At 43.7% G+C, this 24,983-nt stretch overlaps 1 protein-coding gene across 2 annotated transcripts in view; it reads right to left on the bottom strand.

Annotated features, from left to right (window-relative positions):
- Positions 1–6,220: 6,220 nt before the first annotated feature.
- Positions 6,221–24,983, bottom strand: part of gal3st1a (galactose-3-O-sulfotransferase 1a) — a 31,734-nt gene continuing 12,971 nt past the window's right edge. For both annotated transcript variants that reach the window (XM_059988094.1, XM_059988095.1), the window contains exons 3-4: positions 24,608–24,756; positions 6,221–11,266 (exon numbers count right to left, since the gene is read on the bottom strand). In XM_059988094.1, coding sequence (XP_059844077.1) covers positions 10,111–11,266; positions 24,608–24,732 — 1,281 coding nt within the window. In that variant the 5' untranslated portion in view covers positions 24,733–24,756 and the 3' untranslated portion in view covers positions 6,221–10,110. The remainder of the gene's footprint in view (positions 11,267–24,607; positions 24,757–24,983) is intronic.

The raw sequence follows: 24,983 nt of genomic DNA, 5'->3' as shown, positions 1-24,983 counted from the left end.
GGCAAAGGTTTCAGGTACTGTATATGAAACCATCACCACATGGTGGCTCTGTTGAAGAGTATACTCGTTGTTACTTGGAAAAATCCCTTCATATCCCTTCATTGTCTCTGCTGTTGCCCCCTCCTCAGCACCCCAGTGGGAGAGGCTTTATTAGATCTGAAACTGTCCAAGAAGGAAGTTCACTCACACTTTGTCAGGGGAAATTAAGGATGTGCAATAAACTCTGACCTGCCACGGATGCCCAGGTCCTGAGAATTAAGAAAATAACTAGTCCAGGTCAGTAGGTGTCACTTATGGCACTGGTAGATGTATTCTATAAAAGGAATAGCTGAAATGCTGCTAATAATTTGTTCAAAACTTAAATATATCAAACTTTAATATTATTATGCTAATCAATTAGAATTGATATATCAGTAGAATGGATCCAAAACCAGGCAGAGGAACTGTTAGTCACAGATCTACAACCTCACTGTCCTTGCCCGGGAAGGGGAGGATGTACCGGGATAAGCAAGTTGGATGGTCCCCGAGTTGCAGTTCAGGTTCTGTCCGTCGAGAGGCGCTGTGGACATGATCTCAGTGCACGGCTCCGAGTGAAAGGCAGCGGGCGGTACCAGTCACCGCACATGACCGCTTCTTTTAACCTTGACTCCATCGATCTGGAAGAGCACACATTGCAGCGTGCACTCAGTTCGGCATCTTGTGCGTGCTTCATGATGGCTTAATCGCTAACCAACTGAGCCCTCTCAGTGAAGGCTGGTGTCAACCGAGGCACTTCTTTTTCCACCTTTTCCCACTTCAGTGAACTTCCCACAGGAATGGAACAAATCAACAGGGCCGGCGGGAAACTGTTAACCCTTTGATGACTGCTCTAAGATCATCAGCAGCTGATTGGTGGTTGATGCAGATGATGCTAGTATGTGCGTGCACTGGGGAAACCAAACTCAAAACTATCGTTCATTCATTCATCGATTGTTTGAGATACAGCGCAAAATTGGCCCATCGAGCAAGACCGCCCAACGATTCCCCCAATTTAATCTGGGCCTAATCATGGGACAATTTACAATGACCAATTAACCTTCCAACCAGTATGTTTTTGGATTGTGAGGGTCACGGGGAGAATGTACAAACTCCTTCCAGACAGCGGTGGAAACTGAACCCGGGTCACCTGTACTGTAAAGCATTGTGCTAACAACTACACTACTGGGCTGCCCCAAAGTCAAGGATGGACCAGACACTTGACAAACATCAGCAAGACAAAGGTCCTCCCCCACCCTGTCCCCGCTGGACCCCCAACCATAAATTTCATAGTGAGAGCATGGAAAACATGTTTTACTTCTTCGATCTAAATGCAGCACACCAGAGCTCAGATTTCAATGATGAAATTTACCATTGTCTTCAACGTTCTTGCACAGTCTTTGGTAGATCGAGGGAAAAGATGTTTGAAGTTCAAGATCTTGGACCTGACACTAACCTCATGATCACTGCCTTCCTCTGTTCTTTTGAGACCTGGGCCACAAACAGCAAGCAGGCTTCTCTGGGAACAGCCCATAGCCTGGAACGTCACACAACAAGGAACCTCGCATCTTCTTCCAGAACACCTCGACCGTGCGGGAAGGATCTGAGAGGGAGGTCTTCTCTAACTGCTTCAAGCAAGGTCTTGTTGGTGAGTTCTGGGAATGAGACATCCTGCCGTCTGGTTGGGATACTACCCACTGGATTAATGGTCAAATGTGTTTTTTTCTGCATAAATCATTCTACTGGAAAGATGCAACCAAATGCAACTTGGCAAAATCCTCCAAATCCACAGGCCGGACAAGTGAGCCAATGTCAATGTTCTCTTCTAGGCCAAAGTCACCAGGACTGAGGCCCTAATTACATTCAATTAGCTGCATTGGGCACACCCAAGTTACCTTCTCACCTAACGCTGGACCCCATATAACATCCTAGGAAAATGGTGCAAGGAATAGACCACTTGGCAAACTATTCACCCACCCACCACACCAGCATCTCCTGCCCCATTGTGGATAAAGTTTTGATTCCTACGTTGGTCCTATCACCTTCGAACCCACACAGAACATGAAGCAAGCCACCTTCAACTTCAAAGGACCGTCTACGAAAAAAACTCAAGTTCATTGGTGGATGCCCCCCGATCCAACACTAAATTCATCCAAGCAAAATGGCATCTAATCTACCACCTAGTTTAAGATGGCTACTCAACCATATATGACAGACTTAATGGAGCTATTGTTATTACTTAATCTTACTTAGTGGTTACAGAACAAAAGGATCCGTGTTAGCTGGTTGTTAAACATGACCTGGTAGCATAGTGGGTAGCACAATGCTTTACAGTACCAGTGACCCCGGTTCAATTCCCGTCGCTGTCTGTAAGGAATTTGCACGTTCTCCCCGTGACTGTGTGGGTTTCCTCTGGGTGCTCCGGTTTCCTTCCACACTCCAAATTAACCTACCTAGTTGGTGGGTTGATTGATCGTTGTAAATTGCCCCGTGATTAGGCTTGGATTAAGTGGGGGGGGGGGGGGGCGCAGCTCGAAGGGTTGGAAGGGCCGGCTCCGCATTGTATCTCAATAAGTAACTCACTTGAGACTGTGCTTTGAAGGTCAATTTTACAAATCATTTTCTCACACAGAGATGCCTAATATAATGAGATTATAAATCAGGAATTCCATACAATCAGAAAGCTCCACTCAACACCTGATGAAATCGGAACCACTTGTTGACCTTTTCTACAATAGCTTCTCCTTGGTTCAGGCTTGTCCTTTGTTTCAGACTCACCTCTTCCCATAAGTCGGTGTGTGAGATAAACAGGAAATTATCCTTCAAAAATGAACGTTATTCATAAAAAGATACACAGAAGAAACACAATACAATAAGTGCATGCCTTTCTTTTCACTCATAGTGTCATCCCAATCAATACATTCTGTGGTTTTGTTGAACAATGCACCCATTACATGTTTAAGAGGATGTCATACAGGATCCAGCCCTTTAGTGTTCAGAGCCTGTGAAACGTCTGATTTCAGCCCTTCCCTGCAAAACCTTTGCAGTGGCTGCACCAGGCCTTAGTGTTCAGACTTTCCTTAGCACCTCCTGCATCCCAGGAAGTTCCAGGTAGCAGAATCCGCTGCTATCTCTCACTGAGTTGCTGATTGCCTCAGTGTACGTCCTTGGGAACAGCCCATAGTCCTGAGTGTTTATGGAAGGAACCACAATAAAGAACCTCGCGTCTTTGTCCAGGTCTCCTCAACCATGCAGGAAGAGACGGCTTCTCTCACTGCTACAGGCAGGGGCTTGGCATTTGTTGGTGACTCTGGCAATAGGACATCATGCTAAATGTCCTTGGCAATCTGATCGGGGAACGATCCCACTGCCTAGACTGTATCCTTCTGCAGGAAAATCACACTGACTGCTCCTGACGCACCTGTGGACAAAGGAGCTTCTCTGCAGAAAGCTTTCTACGAGGGGTGGGTAATGCAGCCAAGTCTGACTGGACAGAACATTATGTGGCAACAAGGCCAGGCCCATCCTTCACAGCGCCGGGGACAGGTAAAATCTCAGCACGTCAGCATTCTTCACTTCTACTCACAGCTTGGCGCAGCCACACCTTAAGGTGGTCACCAGGACGGGGACAATGTTGGGCATGCTTCTTTCCCCATTTCCTGGGAACTTGTGCATCGTAACATGGCAGACGTGCACCACCTGGAATCTCCAGCTGAAACAGAGGGTGCTTCGGGTAACTGCCATGGTGCAGGACGTGCACCATTCATCGCAAACACCCTGGACCTGAGCAACAGAAGGGTGAACTTCTCCTGTCCCAATTTCTGTTTAACCTTGTCTATCCACTCTAGCCGATTCTTGCTGCACACCCAGGCTTCTCTGAACGAGACCCCCAGTACCTCTGGCTAGTCAGAATTGAAGGTGAATACAACAGGGCCCAATTGCCAACTGTGAAGTGGGGACACGCAGAGCTATTCTCTCTTCGGACCCATAACCCTTTCTGTTCCTGTCGATAGCCCTGGCCTGCAGAGCACCACAACTAGGTCACTGATTCTGACTGAGTATCCCCACTTCCCAGCTCGCTCTCACGTTAGGTCAATGAGAGAGAGTGAAGTCCTTCCTTCCTACCAACACCAGCACACTGTCCCCGAGAATATACAGACTTGTTCCCCAAGCCAGCAGCTAATTAACATGTAAAGTTTGGTTTAAGGCAGCTGCTTCAGAATAGTTCTGTAATTACCAAGACAGAACTAAGCATAAGTTAGCCTCCAGTTTGTGGAAGAGTGGGAGAGCCTTGCTTACCGTGCTTACTAGGTTCTTCATCTGTTAGCAGTCTGAGTCGAATATATCGGAGCATGAAGCCTGCGGCCTCCGACTGAACTGGAAACGCACACCTCCCCCACTGGAATCCCTACGGATCTGTCCTCGTCCTAACCTTAGCTTCCCCAGCCAGCACATCATTCTCCTTAGTGTCCACCGTCTCTAAAGGGACCCTACCACCAAACACATCTTTTGACAGGGCTCCCTCTGTGACTCCCTTGTCCATCCATTCCTCCCCACTAATTTCAAACTTCTGGTAATACCCCCCACCCCCCCATTCCCCATTCCTGTTTCCCTCTCTCACGTTATCTCCTTACCTGCCCATCACCTCCCTCTCATGCACCTCCTCCTTCCTTTTCCTCCATGGACTTCTACACTCTCCTATCAGATTCCCCCTTCTCTAGCCCTTTATCTCTTTCACCAATCACTTTCCCAGCTCTTTTATTCACCCCTTCCCCTCCCCCTCTCCCAGTTTCACCTACCACCTTGTACTTCTTCCTGCCCTTGCTCCACCTTCTTATTCTGACTTCTCGTCTTCCTTTTGTGTCCCGATGAAGTAGCTTGGCCCAAAATGTTGACTGCTTATTCCTTTCCATAGATGCTACCTGACCCGCTGAGTTCCTTCAGCACTTTGTGCATGTTGCCTTAAACAATCGTAAATTGCTTTTCACCAACCCTGTCAGGACCACTCCTCTGAGGACACCTGTAGCTCCGTGTTTCGAAATGAGATTTGCTATCAAATCTCTTATTTGATCATCCTTCCCCAGTCTTGAATACTATAGAATTTTTAATGTCTTCTTCTGCTAACATTCTAGTGTGACATTTTTCAAGCCAATAATAGTCAGTTCATTCGCTGCTATGTCACTTTCAACCAGTAACTCTTGCAAAATGCTTTTAATGACATCTGGTACAGTTAGGCAAAGTGTATGTTTTTCTACTTAAGAGTCATAGTCATAAATATAATAGAGAGATACATTTTAGAACCAGGCCCTTCAGCCCATCAAGTCTAGTACAACCATCAACCACCCAGTTACAGGTTAATTCACCCCACAATCTCATCATCTTCCCCCAGATACAAAATTGACAGCCATCAGCCAGGTACATTTCTATATATTAAACTGAACCTTACCCTCAACTTGAATCTTTCTTTTAAATCTACACAAATCATTATCACGGGAAAGCAGCATCCATCATTGGGGACCCCCTACCACCCAGAACATGCTCTCTTCTCGCTGCTGCCATTAGGAAGAAGGGACAGCAGACTCAGGACTCACACCACCGGGTTCAGGAACAGTTATTACCCCTCAACCATCAGGCTCTTGAACCAAAGGGGATAGCGTTACTCAACTTCTCTTGCCCCTTTACTGAGATGTTCCCAAAACCTATGGACTCACTTTCAGGGACTCTTCATCTCACATTCTTGATGTTTATTGCTTATTTATTTATTATTATTGTTTCTTTTTGTATTTGCAGTTTATTGTCTTTTGCACACTGGTTGAATGCCCAAGTTAGTACCATCTTTCATTGATTCCACAATAGCTATTATTCTATTCTGGATTTATTGAGTATGTCCACAAGAAAATGAATCTCAGGATTGTTCATGGTGACACATCTGTACTTTGATAATACATTTACTTTGAATTTTGATTGTGTCCTATAGACGGTTTGGTATCTTCATTAAAACCACTTGCTGTGTAACTTTGGTGAATTCAATTTTGGCTTTGATTGTTACCTATGTACTGATACATGCAATAACCTCTATCAGGTAATCATGAGCAGAACATTATCTTTTGATTAGGTATGTGAAGCAAACGACTTAAGGAAGAACTCAGATGTCTGGATAGTAATGAAATATCCAATTTCACTTTCAAAGTCATTCTCCAGGTGCTTGTTATTGTAAAATATCATTTTATTGAATAAATTACATTGCAAATATACAAGCAAGTACCAAGTGGTTAAACAGCAAATGCTAACAAACATTAATACTGTCTACAAGTCTCATTTTGATTCCTTGTATTATTATCAGGAATCACTTTATGAAAGTGCCATGCACCAACGAGGAACATTCAGAGTATTTATTTCTGCTTGGTTATTAGTAAGCTTCTCTGCTAAAAATAAATCAAACCACCGTAAAAGAAAAGAAACACTAACAAGATCACAATGCAAAGTCTGTTTGTGTCAGTAAGAAGTCTGATCATAAATAATAGATAATTATCCTTTATTAAATAATATTATGCTGCTTTCTGATGTTAAAATTGTGTCACTATAAATAATGTTTATTACAAAGCTGTCATGTGTATAAATTAAAATTTAAAGAAATGTTGAAGACAAATGGAATTGGTAGCATGACAATGGTCGTTGTTGGTTTGGAGCGGATGCATGGAAGGTGCAGTGTGACCTGTGAGAAGTGGTTTTGGACTGTGGGAGGAAACCAGAGCATGTGGAAGAAACCCTCGTGGCCATGGGGAGAATGTACTAACTCCTTACAGGCAGTGCTGGGCTCTACTGTAGAGCGTTGTGCTAACCACTAGCCCTATTGTAAAATTTGAAATATAGTCACATTTTCAATGATAAATCCTGTGGGAATGTGGGCATGGTCACCTGGCCCTGTTCATTTATTAATTCACTTCCATAAGTACACTTTGGTTAAACTCCTTTGCAATGCAATTTGTCAGTCAGTATTTATAATGTCTGGGTAAATATACACGGCCAATGTACATACTTTAATAACGCTTTTGTTGAATTGTTCATATAAAGGGAAACAGTACTCTCTGACACATTGTTAATTAACTGATACCTAGCTAATATTATCATTATTTTAAGTGTTTTGTAACCATGACTACAGCAGTACTTCTCAGTGTATTTATTGAAGAGGAATTCAATGTATTATATAGTTCTGAAGTTTTTAATTTGAGATAAATTAGCACCATTTGTTTATATTATTTCAAAACAATCGTACTATTTTAATGAACAATATGATTATTTAAGTGTATAACAGATGCTCAAATAACAGTGGGCAGGGTTATACGCAAATAACAGTATGTCGCCACCAAAGGAGGTGTAAGGTGCTCTTTCCATACCGTAGCCTGCAGGTCACCTTTGGGCAAGGTGTAGCACCTGCCTAGCCCCCCAATCAGGTTCATGTGAAGCCATGGGAGCATGTGGTGGATGGTTGCATGAGCGGCCAGTGCAGATCACAAGTCCTGCTTATGTGACCACTGACACCAGGCAGACAATCTCTGAAGAGTATTGATAATGACACTGCCCTGAAAAAGGTAATGGCAACCATTTCCGTAGGAGGATTTGCCAAGAACAGTCATGAAAGACCATGATCGCCCACGTCATACAACATGGTATATAATGATGATAATAACAGACATATGCCTTCAGTCGTTCTTCAGTAACAAACCATGAGCTACGTCTGTCTTACTGTGAAGTGTTCAAGAATTATTTATAAGTATCCTTGTACTACTTTATCCTGACATATTTCCATTGCTTTAACCTTTTAATTCCTTAGTATTTCAATAGATGCCCATTCAAATTAAACTGGAACATCTCTATCGTAAAGTAACTAACCACTTCTAACCAGAAACCCAGAAATGGAAGGACAAAACACAGAGTAAGTAGGTGCTCTGCCCACCATCCACCACTTCCAGACAATAACAAACTCTGCACACTGACCCTGAGACTTTTAAATGTTCTCTACCTTTAATGAAAGAGTTGAGTGACGTTCAAGCTGATATCTGCTCTGCAGGTGGTTGGTGAGTCTGTTACAAGACAAGGCACAAGGAAAGAACTTGCATTTCTGTCAGCCATTCATATCTCACGACTCAAAGTGTCTTACACTTGAACTGCTCTTGAAGTGCAGCCTCTGTTGCATTTTAAGGAATGTGGCAGTTTTTAAAGTCTAGCAGGGTTGTGCTAACAGCAGTGGCCTGACCAGCTCTTGTTGATTGACAAATGAACCTTGCCTAGCTCCTCTGATCTTTGAGCTTGTCCTAGAGAGTCTTCATGCCGACTGGAAGGGATTTGGTTTAATGACCCATTCAAAGGAGCAGCATTTCCTTCGTGAAGCTTTGGAGGATTGTACTATGTTAAATATCTTAAATATCTTCTTAAATATCTGGAGAGGTTCTTGAACTAATTCAAGAACAAGGCCACTACTGTTTGACTACTTTCTAGACTACTTTCAAATCTAACGACGTTCACTTACAAATTCTGTTCTCCTTTCCACCGGAATTATTTTATACAAATAATCAATGTCCGAGTCTGAAAGAAATACAAAATACTGAGTTGTATAAAAATAACACTGCTTCAGCTACGTGATTTGAAATACAAACACGTTCCAAGTGCATGGGCAAATTAATGCTTCAGATTCAACTTCCCTCTTTTGAGATGCACATCTTGGTCTCAGCCATGAGTGGCAGAGCAGGTTCGATGGGCCGAATGGCCAAATTCTTATGGTCCACATGAAGATCTGATAGATGATTGTGAGTGTTGCTGTTACAAAGGCATTGGCTTTCTGGTGAATACCTTGCTGACTTCTGCTGACTGGGAAGTTCATCTCAGTGCTAATTTACCTAATAAACTCTTAACTTTGATTATGTTCCTGATAAGAGCTTACTGTGTCAAAGGCACTTTATAAGTGATTGATGACTTATTATAAGGAAAAAGGATGAATGAAAATAATTTCCATTTTGTTGCTAACTATTTATATGTAATCAGGCTGCAAGTAATCAGTGATAAGGTTAGTATGTGCACAGCGTAAATTTGAATCACTGTCCACTGGATCAAATGAATGATTAACCTTGGGCATTAAGCCAGTTCATTAATCCTAGCCACTCAGCTAATCCAAACCTTTGAAAATAGAGAAATATATATTTCACATTGGGGTGAGTTGTATTTTATCCCCAATGTTTCCATTGAGCAAATCTGAAACTATAGAATTATTCTGCAGATAATGCAATAAATATTTTACATTTGCCTGGGATATCAACAAACAAATTTAAAAAAGAGACATGTGCACTATGAGCTTGATCTGTTCAGTTAATTTTTTGAGAACTTCATACCAATGGAAAATTACATTATTGTAAGAATGCACTGAGTTGTTAACCTGTAATGCAATGCAATGCTACGGATGTGATTATGTGACTTAGAATTGCCACTGATATGATCATACATAGAAATAACATAAAGCCTTCAAAACTGGTAATAAGATGTGAAAAAGCAGTTTTGAATTCAGTCTTTTTGAACCGCCAATGCCTTATTTGCAATTACAAACGCAGTCTGGATTTCAAGGGCCAGTAGAAAATTCATTATAAATATTTACTTTCTAAAGTCTATGTTATTTGCTAAGAATCAAGTTAATGGCTCATTGTTGCCTTTCCTGGGTCTACATGGAGGCGCTGGCCATAGATGTTTAAGCACTCCTATCATACAGCTTGAAGTTCTGATTCCTCTGATTACATTATTAATTCACAGTTATTTAATTTTTGATCATTCACAAGGTATCGCTGGGACAGTAAATAGAGAGTGATATTTTACAGAGCATTGTACAGTGGAACCTTTAGTTCCAAATTAATGACTATTTTACTAATGTAAATTAATTGACTGTAATCCAGTTCTGTTTGATATATTACATTTTTAATGATTGCCTTACAATTACGGGCAATCTGCAATGTAACGCCCATACATCTGTGGCAACAATCGTTCTCTGCGACGACTCCTGGCAGTCACGCCAAAGGCACGAGTAGGGCGCCCAGCTTTAAAGCCGGCCAGCTACCATTTTAACAGATCTCTGATATAGGACCACAGCTTTGTCAACCACAAGTTAACTCCCAGTTCTGTCAGGTATTGCAGTTCGGGGGTGAGCATCTTCCGGCAGAGCTTTCTGTGCTTTCTGCTGATGTTCTTTTTGAGGTTGTAGCCCATGATGGAGCGCTCCCCCAGCGGCTGCCACGGCTGCAGGGACGCCTCCTGAATGGCGCTGGCGTCCACCGGGCGCCCGCCATCGATGCAGACGGACTGCATGTGGTCATTGCGCTTCCGCAGCGCCTCCACGTCGCGCTCCATGCGCTCAAAACCATACTCTCCCACCTTCCTCCAGAAGGTAGCGTTGAAATACTTGTACAGCATGGAGTCGATTTTATTCCAGCTCGTCGCCTTGTCGTACAACGCCCCGCTCATTCTTGACACGGTGGAATCTTTCCTCACGTTCAGCTTGAAGTACAGGATATCATCCATGCCCCAGCACATGACGTCCTTCAGGAGGATGAGGGACTCGTCGAAGTGTTCGAGAAGCATTACCAGATCGAATCTTTCGTCTATGGCTTTAATATGCTTCTCTACTCTGGGGTCATCAAAATCCAAGTTGTTGTCATAACCGAAGTCAAAGAATAACAGGTTCTTCAAGTAGTGGGAGTTAAAGCCGTTTGGGTCGTAGTACCGGTTGGGGTCCCTGAAGAATTCGGCCAGCTTGTCCTCCCCGCTTATTTTCCAGGTGAAAGGGATCACGCGGCCGAAGTAATGAAACGCCGATTCAAATAGAAAAGCGGGGTCCCTAAGGATGGTGAAATAGACGGTATCTTCGGGCAGCAGCTTGTGGACTTCCGCGCTGTTAAACCTCATGTGATTACAAATGATGTTGAAACAGATACCCGGCCTGTAGTCTTTCACTTGGCTCCTGTCGAAGTAGGATGGGTAGTAGAAATCATTCCTGCTTTTGGGGAAAGCAAACTTCAGCCGGTGCCTCTGACCAAAGCGGAAGAGGATGTTGAGGATGGTGCTACTGGCAGTTTTATGTGTCTTCATAAACATGATATCTTCCTGGGGACTACAGGTCTTTCTTAGCTCTTGGGTGGAATAGGAATTATTTATTTGGGGTAAATTCCTGGATTGTGCAGGTTTGTACGAGCAGGAGTAAGGAACTGGAACTCTGTTAAGAGACAAAACATATTATTAGAAATAGATATTACAAGTTTCGATACTAATTAACATTCTTCCAAATTAAATCTTCATTAAGAATCCATTTGTTCTATAAAAGGATTTATCATTGAAACTTTCACTATATTTAAAATTGTACAATAGGGCAACATGGTAGTGTAGTGGTTAGCACAATGCTGTACAGTACCAGTGACCGGGGTTCAATTCCCATCCCTGTCTGTAAGGAATTTGTATGTTCTCCCTGTGACCGCGTGGGTTTCCTTTGGGTGCTCTGGTCCCCCCCAGTCCAAAGATCAACTTGTAATTGGTCATTATGAATTGTCCCATGATTAGCCGAGGGTTAAATCGGGGGGTTGCAGGGCGGTGTGGCACAGAGGGCTGGAAGGGCCTATTCTGTACCATATCCCAATAAGTAAATACATGGTTTTCGCTATAAGGTGCTGGTAATTTTGAAACAAGAAGTTAGGTTCACTGACTATAATGGGAAGTGTTGACGTTTACAAAGGCAGGTGTGTAAAAGGGGCCCAAAGGATCATTGGGGACCCGAGTCACCCCAACCACAATCTATTCCAGCTGCTACTGTATGGGAAAAGGTACCGCAGCATAAAAGCCAGGACCAACAGGCTCCAGGACAGCTTCTTCCACCAGGCCATCAGGCTGATTAATTCACGCTGATACAATTGTATTTCTGTGTTATATTGATTGTCCTGTTGTACATACTATTTACTATAAATTACTATAAATTGCACATTTAGGTGGAGATGTAACATAAAGATTTTTACTCCTCATGTATATGAAGGATGTAAGTAATAAATTCAATTCATCAATGTTCAGGACCTCCAACAAATTATTTCCCTTTTACAATCAATTAAAAAAATCACACTACTTTCTTTAACATAAGTAAAAGGGCAGTAAACATTAACAAGTGTAGATTTGAAACTTCAGCTCCTGAACTCTATCACCAGATCCTGTACGCCTGACGTCACCGCAATGTTTACTCTGGCTTCAGGACACTGTATGTTTTCTTCAGCTCCTTTGTCTGTAGCTCTCTGTGTTCATTGTTGCCTTCCATTATAGGCCAAGAGATCTAGATCTTCACACCCTGTCCTTCGGGGTGAATGAAATGGACTGCGGCACTTTGGTGCAGACTGGCTATGCGGCCTGTAGTTGGCTATCGGCACGGCGCTGAACTGAATGAAACTGACTTCTCCTGGACTCCTGGTTTGTGATGTTTGATATTCTCCACTCACTATTTGCGCAATTTGTTCTTTCACGCGTTGGGTGTTTTATGTTTTCTTTGAACAGGTTCCAAGGTGTTTCTTTGTTTCTTTGTTCTGTGGCTGCCTGCCGGAGGACAAATCAAAACGTTGTACTCTGTGTGCATACTTTGACAATAAATGCACTTTGAATCTTTGAAACCACTCAAAAGTGATTTCATTTTTTTTTCAGTAACGATTGGGAATTTCCTTGAATTCAACATTCTCTGCTCCAGGTTTGGTCTCACCAGCTTTAAGCCTACTTTGAGCCAACAGTCCATCAGGATCTCCTCTGGGTCATACTCACTGGTGTTGTCCTGTATGTCACCTAGAAGACAGCAATTCCATCCGACGAGAACCTGTCCCCTCCTAATACACCCTTGGTTTGTTGGCAATTCATGCAGTCTGATGTTTCACCTGACATCAGCTTCATTCTTAACCTCCACCCTCACAGGGGACGTGTGTTTTGTCTGCCTTTATAAACTTGCACCATGTATCCCTCTTTGTTATGGCGGGAACTGTGAGCTGCCTCCTCTGGGGAGAACTGAGATGAACGGTGGTCCTAATGATAGTCACAGGCTGTCCTGCCTTTCATGTGATTCAGAATCCAGTGAGAAGTTCCGCTTGTTACTACATCTGTCAACTGACACATGGGACGTCTCCATCACTCGCTGAACGACACACACAAACGCTGAAGGAACTCATCAAGTCAGGCAGCATCTATGGGAATGGAGAGACAGTCCATGTTTCAGGCCAAGACTCTTCTTTGGGGTTGAAAGGGAGGTGGGAAGAAGCCAGAACAAAAGGGTGGGAGGGTGGGGGAGGAGACCAGCTGGAAGGTGGCAGGCAAAGCCAGGCGGGAGATAAAGGTCAAGGGCTGGAGGTGAAGGGATCTGGTAGGAGAAAGGGAAGGAGGAGGGAACCCAGGGGGAAGTGAGAGGCAGGTGAGAAGAGTTAAAAGGCCAGAGGAAGAGGGGAGGGTGAGGGAAATATTTTTACCAGAAGGAAAAATTGATAGTCACGCCATTAAGTTGGAGGCTACCCAGACAGAATATAAGGTGTTGCCCCTTCACCCTGAGGGTGGCCTCCTATTGGCACAAGAGGAGACCATGGACCAACGTAACTTCTAAACATCCTTCAACAACATTTCCATTGCAATGCCTCTTCTACTTGCAAACCACTTTGTTTAGTTGGAGTTACTTGCTCCTGCTCGTTTTATATAATTGCTTGCATGGAGAAATGCCTCCATTCAATCCAAATACGTACTTGAACCTGTCCTGTGCTTTGACACAGCCACCTGGGTGAGCGAGCTGGGGCTTTTCTCTTTGGAGCGCAGGAGGATGAGAGGTGACTTGATAGAGGAGTACAGGCTGATAAGAGGCATGGATCGAGTAGATAGCCAGAGATTTCTACCTGGGGCAGAAATGGCTACTAGAAGGGGGCATACTTTTAGGATGATTGGAGGAAAGTAGGCGAGTACATCGCACATTAGTTTTATAACATAGAGAGTGGTGGGTGCGCTGTCAGGGGTGGTGGTAGAGCAGATACATTAGGGATACTTAAGAGATTTGATAGGCACATCGATGAAAGAGAAATATACAATAAACAATAGACAATAGGTGCAGAAGTAGACCATTCGGCCCTTCTAGCCTGCACCGCCATTTTGAGATCATGGCTGATCAACTACTATCAATATCCGGTTCCTGCCTTGTCCCCATATCCCTTGATTCCCCTATCCATAAGATACCTATCTAGCTCCTTCTTGAAAGCATCCAGAGAATTGACCTCCACTACCTTCCGAGGCAGTGCATTCCAGACCCCCACAACTTTCTGGAAGAAGAAGTTTTTCCTTAACTCTGTCCTAAATGACTTACCCCTTATTCTCAAACCATGCCCTCTGGTACTGGACTCTCCCAGCATCTGGAACATATTTCCTGCCTCTATCTTGTCCAATCCCTTAATAATCTTTTATGTTTCAATCAGATCCCCTCTCAATCTCCTTAATTCCAGCGTGTACAAGCCCAGTCTCTCTAACCTCTCTGCGTAAGACAGTCCAGACATCCCAGGAATTAACCTCGTGAATCTACGCTGCACTTCCTCTACAGCCAGGATGTGCTTCCTTAACCCTGGAGACCAAAACTGTACACAATACTCCAGGTGTGGTCTCACCAGGGCTCTGTACAAATGCAAGAGGATTTCCTTGCTCTTGTACTCAATTCCCTTTGTAATAAAGGCCAACATTCCATTAGCCTTCTTCACTGCCTGCTGCACTTGCTCATTCACCTTCAGTGACTGATGAACAAGGACTCCTAGATCTCTTTGTATTTCTCCCTTACCTAACTCTACACCGTTCAGATAATAAACTGCCGTCCTGTTCTTACTCCCAAAGTGGATAACCTCACACTTATTCACATTAAACGTCATCTGCCAAGTATCTGCCCACTCACCCAGCCTATCCAAGTCACCTTGAATTCTCCTAACATCCTCATCACATGTCACACTGCCACCCAGCTTAGTATCATCAGCAAATTTGCTGATGTTATTTTCAATGCCTTCACCTAAATCGTTGACGTAAATTGTAAACAGCTGTGGTCCCAATACCGAGCCCTGTGGCACCCCACTAGTCACCACCTGCCATTCTGAGAAACACCCACTCTCCGCTACCCTTTGCTTTCTATCTGCCAACCAGTTTTCTATCCATGTCAATGTCTTCCCCCCGATGCCCTGAGCTTTGATTTTACCCACCAATCTCCTATGTGGGACCTTATCAAATGCCTTCTGAAAATCGAGGAACACTACATCCACTGGATCTCCCCCCGTCTAACTTCCTGGTTACATCCTCGAAAAACTCCAACAGATTAGTCAAGCATGATTTACCCTTGATAAATCCATGCTGGCTCAGCCCAATCCTATCACTGCTAACTAGATATGCCACTATTTCATCCTTAATAATGGACTCTAGCATCTTCCCCACCACCGATGTTAGGCTGACAGGTCGATAGTTCTCTGTTTTCTCCCTCCCTCCTTTCTTAAAAAGTGGAATAACATTAGCCATTCTCCAATCCTCAGGAACTGATCCTGAATCTAAGGAACATTGGAAAATGATTACCAATGCATCCGCAATTTCCAGGGCCACCTCCTTTAGTACCCTAGGATGCAGACCATCCAGACCTAGGGATTTGTCAACCTTCAGTCCCTTCAGTCTTCTCATCACTGTTTCCTTCCTAATATCAATCTGTTTCATTTCCTCTGTTACCCTATGTCCTTGGCCCATCCATACATCTGGGAGATTGCTTGTGTCTTCCTTAGTGAAAACAGATCTAAAGTACTCATTAAATTCTTCTGCCATTTCTCTGTTTCCCATAACAATTTCACCCAATTCATTCTTCAAGGGCCCAACATTGTTCTTAACTATCTTCTTTCTCTTCACATACCTAAAAAAGCTTTTACTATCTTCCTTTACATTCCTGGCTAGCTTGCGTTCGTACCTCATTTTTTCTCCCCGTATTGCCTTTTTAGTTAAGTTCTGTTGTTCCTTAAAAACTTCCCAATCATCTGTCCTCCCACTCACCTTAGCTCTGTCATACTTCCTTTTTTTTAATGCTATGCAATCTCTGACTTCCTTTGTCAACCACTGTGGCCCCTTTCCCCCCTTTGAATCCTTCCTTCTCTGGGGGATGAACTGATTTTGCACCTTGTGCATTATTCCCAAGAATACCTGCCATTGCTGTTCCACTGTCTTTTCTGCTAGGCTATCCGTCCAGTCAACTTTGGCCAGCTTCCCCCTCATGGCTCCATAGTCTCCCCTGTTCAACTGCAACACTGACACCTCCAAGCTGCCCTTATCCTTCTCAAATTGCAGATAAAAACTTATCAGATTATGTGTAGGGGAAGAGTTAAATTGATCTTGGAGCAGGTTAAAGGGTTGCACAATATTGTGGGCCAAAGGGCTGTACATGCTCTAATGTTCTATGTTCTCAGAGTCATAGAGAAGCACAACTCAGAGACAGGCCCTTCAGCCCATCTAGTCCATGCTGAAACCATTTAAACTGTGTACTCCCAATGGCCTGCGCTGGGACCATAGTCCTCCAGGGTCTAGCCCTTGAAGTATGTGTTCTACCTAAAGTTCCAGAATATTCAGGTCTACCATGTACCCCGGGGGTAGTTTCCATTCGTAATTCGCCAGTCCTGCTGAACTCTGTCCCTTGGACTCGTCACAACTTTCTTTAACTCGACCTCATTTCCTCTGCTTTGAACGTTCGTGGCCTTGCATCCTCATCGCCATTGGTGGTATCTGAGTCCTCTGAAGGACCGCAGTACAATGAAATCACCATAACTCAGAAATGCAGCCATTCATTCCAGTAAGCCCTCCAGACTAATTCTGCATGTTGCAACCCGCACACCAGCTGACACTTTGCACAAAATTGGAGCAGCTGAAAAAGCCATGTAAGATCAATGCTCCATCTGCTAAACACCCCAACTGTATTTAAACGCTTCTGCCACAAGTCAATACAACTGTCCTTCTGTTCCTCCAGCTGAGCTTTGCAAATGGAATACTTTTCATGCTGATCTAGACAATGATTAACAAAACAAATCAAACAAAAGGTGAAATGAAAAACTCATAAATTTATTGATGAGGCTGTCCCAGCCACCAGCACTAAATGGCAACTGCATTTGTTTTGCATTAATTTAGTTCCCTTGACTTCAGCAGATCTCCATGCCCCTTAGATGGAAATTGCATCCACGTCATCCAACACTTATCTTTGTAGAAACACATTAAGCACACATCAATCAGCCATGACAGGAAAGGCAACCCGGGCAAAATGAGAGAAGTTTTTCACAAAGTGAGAAACCCAAGGCGGATGTTGTCTAATCTCTGTTGAAACATGTGGGATCTTTGGTTTAATAAATAGGCACAAAGAACAGAAGCAAAAGTCATTTTAAAGGCCCCAGCTGTGGTGTTTGGGAGTATTCTGGCATTATGTGAATTTAGCAGCAATTAATTCAAACAAAATTGCATTTTAATTGTAAATGTAAATGTTTAGGAAGCTTGCAATCAGCTTTCTGTTCTTATTGTAAATTGCAAGCAGTAAATCGAAGTTAAAAGCACAGATGCTCCACAGACTGAGATAGTATCTGCAAGAGCCAAACATTAAGACAATGGGGCTGTGTTAATTGGCTTGCATCAAACCAGGCAACACTGGCTAAGTTATTTGCACCATCGTGATTTGAGTGCAAGCTGACAGACCAGGCAGATGTTGTCACTTAGCATATCAAGCATGGTCACAGATATAGAAAACCAATACTTTCGTGTAGTTATCATATTTGTGTACTGGGAAACAGCCCTGGCATTAATATTGGGAGTCTGGCTCTCTGTCTTCAAAAGGTTTTCGAATATTTGTGTTCATTAGTTACTCCCAAAGGGGTTTGGACCTTCAGAGGTGTTTTATCATTTACAACGTGCTTCCATTATATACTGTATCCCAACAGAACCATTAGTCAATCTAAAGTACTGAAGTAAACAAGGCAATTGTAACTATTGAAATTGCATGGAATAACCTACTGTTACCTTTGATCTTAAGGGTATAAAATGTGATGTACCTTTGGGGCTGTAAGCCTCTACTGAGAGTGTGTCCAGAATGATGCCTGTTTGTTGTGCTGTCTGATGATGCATTAGATAGCTGCTGGTCAGTTTCTAAGGCAGGCAGAACTTAAAGCAGGTGGAATTTAATTCTGATGAGTATAAGGTGATGCTCTTTGGGAGGGCTAATCAGAGCAGTGCAGAGGCAATCAGTGGCACAAGAGCACAAGAAAATAGGATCGGGAGTAGGTCAGCAGACTCATTAATCCTACCCTGCCATTCTATATGATCATTGCTTGCCTTAACTCCTCTGCAATGGTTCCCTGCAACCCTAAGGCCCTAGGGTGTATTGAACATAGAAGCAAGTCCAAGGTTCCCAAAGTTAGCAGCATGGCTAGATAAGGCAGTGAAGAAGGCATACAAGTTACCACTAAACATATCCCACTCCGCTTTCTGCAGGGATCATTCCCTTCGTGATTCCCTCGTTGATTTATCCCTCCCTACCAACCTCCCACCTGCCGCTCATCCTGGCAAGTGGCCTGTGCTACACCTACCCACACACCTCCTCCCCCACCCCCATTCAGGGCCCCGGACAGTCCTTCCAAGTGAGGCAATGCTTCTGCGAATCTGTTCGCATCTTCTATTGTGCCTGGTCAGACCTGTGGGGGGGGGGGGGAGGGGGGAGGTTGCGCTTCGTTGGGCACCTTCGCAACCATCTGCTGTAAGCCGGACTTCCCGCTGGCTAAACATCTCAATTCCAATTCCCATTCCAACATGTCACTCCAAGGCCTCCTCTTGAGCCAAGATGAGGCCGCCCTCAGGGTGGAGGAGCAACACCTTATATTCCATCTGAGTAGCCTCCAACCTGATCGATTTCTCCTTCCAGTTAACAAATTAATGCTACCTTCCTCTATTCCCCTCACTGACCTCCTACCCCTTCTCACCTGCCTCTCGCTTACCCTTGAATTCCCTCCTCCTTCCCTTTCTCCTATGGTCCACTCTCCCCTCCTATCAGATTCTTTCTTCACCAGCCCTTAACCATTCCCACCCACCTGGCTTCACCCATCACCTTCCAGCTAGCCTTCCTCTTCCCCTAACTTATTGCTCAGGCATCTTTCCACTTCCTTCTCAGTCCTAAAAAAGGGTCTCAGCCTGAACTGTCAACTGCTTATTCATTTCAGTAGAAGCTGCCTGACTGCTCAGTTCCTCCAGCATCTTGTGTGTGATGCTTTGGATATCCAGCATCTACAGACTTTCAAGTCTTTATACAAGATACTTGTCTTTATGAACTGGATTACAGAATATAAGGGCAACAGGGTCGTGGTATAACTTCATTATACTTAGCTTGGGTCACAGCTGCAGTACTGTGGACGGTTTTGGTTGCCACTCTATATGAGAAACATGTACCGAGAATGAGCAGAGGAGATTTGCCAAGATGGTGGTAGAATGGAGCATTTCAGGAACCTGATAGGCTAAGTTAGTTTTCTTTGGAGCAAGAGGTGACCATGTGGGGTGGGGGATATGTTTAAGGTAAACAAAACTATGAGGGACATAAATGGAAGGAAACTTAGTCTCTCATCAACAGTGTCTAAAGCAAGTGCATAATTTTAGACTAAGGGGTAAAATGCTTGGAGGGGATCCGAGGAGGATTTTGTTTTCACAAAGGGAGTGATTAGAGTTTAGAAAACACTACCTAAGCATCAGGTCTGCACAGACAGGCACTTCCCAATCTCCACTCAGCTAACAGCAATCACCTGCCACTCACTTCCAACGCATCACCTGCAGCCTATTTGAACCCAGTTCTCACCCACAATCCTTGTTCACTCATTGAATCAGCCAGCCTCAGCCTGTTGCTCCAAGCCTTCAGTGGTCCTCGTTGTGTTGAAGCATCCATTCTCTCTAACCTTGTGGCTTGTTATTTTGCAGCTTATTATTAAAGTTATTGCTCACAGCTAAGTTGTCTCCGCTGCTCTGCGTTAGGGCCAAGCCTCCCCCAAAATTTCCTGACTCTGAGGGGATAGTGGAGGCCAAGTCTCTTGCAGCAGACAATAATGTGAAATACCGAGGGACAGTGGCCAAGTGTTGGTGAATGGGATTAGCATAGATAGATACTTGATAGTCAACATTGAGGTGATGGGCTGACAGTTCTATTTATGTGCAGTACAATTCTATGACTATGGCATTGGTTGAAAGGAAATCAAAAGGTGTCAGTGTGCTGCATCAGATAATGCAGGATCTCACACTTCCAGTGACCTGGCTTTGATCCTGACCTCCAATGCTGTCTGTGTGGAGTTAGCATGTTCTCCCTGTGACTGTGATGGTCTCACCTGGCCACTCTGGTTTCCTCCCAAATCTGGTTATTAGGTTAATTGACTATTGCAAAATTTCCCCATGGGTGGGTGCATGGTGGGAAATACAGATGGCCATTTGTGAGACAGTCAATTACAGATTCATAAATGGATGGATAGAAAAGCTTTGAGAGCTAGCGTATACTCAAATGGGCCTTCAACGTTGTAAGCAAATGTGAATATACAAGTAGCAAGACCATAGTGTAGGAGGTTTGGATCTGGAACTGGCTGTGCTTCACTACAGCCAACCAACCAAATGGATAATTGATCAGCTATTCCTGTCAATGAAAACCAGGACAAATCTAATCTTGTCATTTGTTTATTCTCATCAAAAAAAAAATACCAGAAAGATTGTCTACAATTATTTCAAACAGCTCATCGTGTTAAACAAGTTATCTGATGCAAGATGCATCAGGCTAAGCCCAATGCTGTTTTCATTTAATTCACTGAACTTCCTCTTCAGGCTTGTGTAGGGAGCCAGACAGCAATGGTCTGTGAGGTTTTTAAAGCACCTGAATTGATCTACTGCTGTTTAATCAGCCATTAATCATCTGGAGTTCCTTATGGTTTTTTTCTTTGTAATGCAGTCTCCTAATGCTTCCGGTTTAGACTTGACAAGTTTATTTTGATAGGCCCAGGAATTCTGTGTTACTTGCATATTTAAGCGGATGCCTGGTTAGCACTAATCACGGGGTCCTAGTTTTGAGAATGTCACTTCTCGCGGTGTCGCTTGGCTAAGCCACTGATGTTTTGTTGGATTTCCTATGAGTAAACTCTGGTTGCCGTCTCTACCTGTTTTTCCTCTGCACTCGGGTTCCAACGATGCCAGTGCACATTGTGACACTTTCAGTGAGTTAATAGATACAGCTCTGAAAACAATCTCTCCCAAGAACCTGACAGCAAATGAACAGAAGCCAAAACATCCTCAGCCATTGCAGTTAAGGGTGTTTTCTCAGTATAAACCTGTGATTAAACTCAGGACCCTTCCTTCAAGCTGTCTGAAAACTTCCAACACTGTTCCATATCTCTCTTCACTACCTCTGTAACTCCCTGACTTGTTCCACTCTCACTTATTTAGCTCTCACCACGGAAGTCCCTGCTACAACATTCTTTCCTGAAAAATAAAAACAGAAAGTCCTGGAAACACTTGGCAAGTCAGTCACATCTGAGGAATAAAAGAACAGTTACAGTTTCAGATCTGGATCCAACCACAGTGCTTCAGCTCTCGATGTTTCTCTACCCACAGATGCTGCCCGACCTGCTGAGTATCTCCAGAAATATTTATTTTTATTTCAGATTTCCAGCAGTTTTCTGATTTTTTTCCTTCTCTTCTGATTCCTGCAGTATTATCTCTGACCCTCTCCTATTGCACATCTACACACAGGCTTCCAGTAATAGCATCCAAAATTGTCAAATTATATAAAGATGTGGATGTAACCCTGCTCGATCTCAGTACCACCTCTGACGGGAAGGGCTCAGTAACGTATGAGAAGTTTCTGCCAAATGAAGATGAGGTAACAAATTCCATTGCCTTCTGTTCTCACAACTGTTTACAAATCATCTGTTCTATTCCATTGTCTGGCATAAGCTTGTTGTGCTATCTAACTCTGAGGTGAGTATCAAACTTCGTCATCCACACTATCTCCAAAATCACCTGCTGCATCATTGGTCACCTTCAGTTTAAGTGCTTCTGAAACTCCTGTCCAAGCCTTTGTACCTCTTGAAACAATTACTCTAATACACCCCTCCCCCCCCCCAGATGCCTGTCTAAGATGCTGAAGTGTTGGGATGGACTGTAGTTTTTAATGAACTTGGTGAATTTTGATGGCTTTTGCTATTCATTGCATTGTGAGGGGGGGGTGTGGGGAAGTGTTTTTACTGGTGTAAGTGGGGGGAGGGTTAGTGCTTCTGCTGTTGCTTGTGCTGGGGGGTTCAGATGTTTCTGTCACTCATTCTTTCTTTTCTCTTCTGTGGATGTCTGTGAAGAGTAAGAATTTCATGTTGCACACTAATATATTCCCTGATATTAAATCGAACCATTTGCCCTCCCTCATTTCCTATCCTCAAGTGAGAGTAATTCATACCCCCACCTCTTTCTAATGATCTTGGGTTTGCTGACAGTAGTAATTTATACTGTTCATATCTTATTTCTAAAACTGCTGCTACTCCCACCTTTTCTTCATCTTTTACCACTCTTTCTTTTAAAAGACCCATTCCTTGGATATCCACCTCAATATCCCCAGAAAAGGCACAATGCCATTATCAAACCCAGTACAATGCCCCAGACTCACTTGCTCACTAAATTGTTAGGGGTTGTCTCTTCTACAAGCAAGCTGTCAAATCTGAATTTTAAGGTTAGGGTAGAATTATGTTGAAACTTTTAAACTGAAACCAGCAACTTAAAGTGCAGATTAAGTCCTTGTACTTCCAGAGCTTGGTCCCATACCACCAGGTTCAGGAATAGAACACAGAAATCTACAGCACATTACAGGCCTTTCGGACTACAATGATATGCTGACCATGTAACGTACTCTGGAGATTGGCTAGAATTTCCCCAGTGCATAGCCCTCTATTTTCTAAGCTCCATGTACCTATCTAAGAGGCTCTTAAAAGACCCTATCGCATCCGCAATAGGTGCAAACGTCCAACCATCAGGCCAACAGGAACCAACACGGATAACTTCACTCACTCCGGCACTGAACGGATTCCACGACTGATGGACTCAGCTTCACTAACTCTGAAACGAATGTTCTCAGTATTATTTATTACTTGTTTAGTCATTATTATTACTTTTATATATTTGTTTCTTTTTGCACATTGGTTGTTTGTGAGTCGTTTTTCATTGTTTCTATTTGTATCCACTGTGAATGCCGCAAGAAGATTCATCTCTGGGTAAGATAAGGTGACATATACGTACATTGATGAAAGGCATTTTGAATTTACTTAGAACTTTTCTGTTCTTTTTGCGTATAAGAATACTTCCAACCTTCTCCCCCAAGCCCTCTTAAAACACTGTTTATAACAATGTTTTTTTTCCATCATGATCACGCCTCGTGTTATGATGCACTTATATAACGTAAGCTATACGCTATTTATTTTTACTAAATCCAGGTACTATACATAAATGTAATAGAAAACGCGTGTCGGTAACCTGAGCAGGTTAAGTAAGGGAGCGCAAAAATAAAAAAGAGATAAAGTACCTTTGAATGCGTCGATATTATTTATCGCCTTTATTAATTTTATTATCTTATCTGCCCATTACGCCGCTGGCATTGAGGGCAGCAATGAAGGTCCTCCATCTCTGGTGGCGTTCCGGGTTTCCATCGTCACGTCAGTCATGTCTCCGGGATGGAGACTCGGGAATACCGTCACACTCAAATGTGGAAGGATTCTTAACTGTTGTTTCCGTAACAGTTCTGCGTTACCAGACAGGATTGTCAGCCCCGAGCTGAACCCCCGAACCTGGAGGCCCGGCAGACCTCTCCTAGTCTGGCATCTGCCCTTTGATCTGTTTGGCACGGGTGACCCTACCAAGAGCCGAAGCCTAAAGCCCAAAGCACTGACCCAGCCAACACAGCTCTCCGGGTCATTGAGGCACGCAAGCCTCCAAATCCTACAAGGTTATGGCCTTCTTGGAGTGAGGTTATTAATTTAGTTATAAATTATTATAGAAATGAAAGTCGCTTCAACAATCCAAAACTTTTCATTATTTAATTTTTTAAATAAACAGTCCTTATTATGAAGTGGTTTTAATTTTAAAAAGCCTTTTAATAAAAAGCTTTTATTTTCAAAAGAATTTTAAACCAAACTAATGGGAAGAAATACTTGGAAAGGAAGCAATAACGAAACAGACGCATTTCGGCCCCAGTTGTATTTCTCGAAATGTGTAAACTTTGACCGTGAAGACCACGCAGAGACCGACCTCTGTCGGCTGAGGGGTTAAAGTGAAACGTACGCCAATCGTTGGGGAGTTGGGCATTCAGTGACATTCAGTGCACACAAGCAGAGAATAAACATAACCCGCCGCCAATAATTTGGAGACCCCCATTCCAAACGGAGCATGCCATCCTGAAAAGGTCGCACTTCGCCAAACGCACACATCACCATCCAACAGTCAAGTTAAGGAAAATATGAGGAGAGAGACTTACTCCTGGAGGCTGAATTGGTGAGGCGGCGCCGCGAAGGAGTACAGTAAGATCATACAGGTAGTGAGCAGAGTCCCCAGTACGAGCCCCTTGCACATCGATTTCCATTGCTTCACTTGCTTGAACATGGCCCGCAGTCGCTCTTTGCCCAACTGCAGGAAACAAGACAGCCCGACGGTCAGTTTCTTGGACGCGATGCAGCTGAGACGCAGCAGGGAGGTGGAGGGTCTTCCCAACCGCCTGCCCCCCATCGCTCTCTCTTCCCCCACCCCCACTCTTTAAGAGAAGCCGCCACAATGAGAGCCGTCACAAAGCCCAGGTGATGGGTGACAGCGCAAAGCTCCCGCTGAGACTGCCTGCGCGCAGGTGGCCAACCGCT

Source organism: Hypanus sabinus, chromosome 13 (genome assembly GCF_030144855.1).
Source record: "Hypanus sabinus isolate sHypSab1 chromosome 13, sHypSab1.hap1, whole genome shotgun sequence".
In the NCBI taxonomy this organism is placed as follows: domain Eukaryota; kingdom Metazoa; phylum Chordata; class Chondrichthyes; order Myliobatiformes; family Dasyatidae; genus Hypanus; species Hypanus sabinus.
This window is presented reverse-complemented; position numbering and strand designations above follow the sequence as displayed.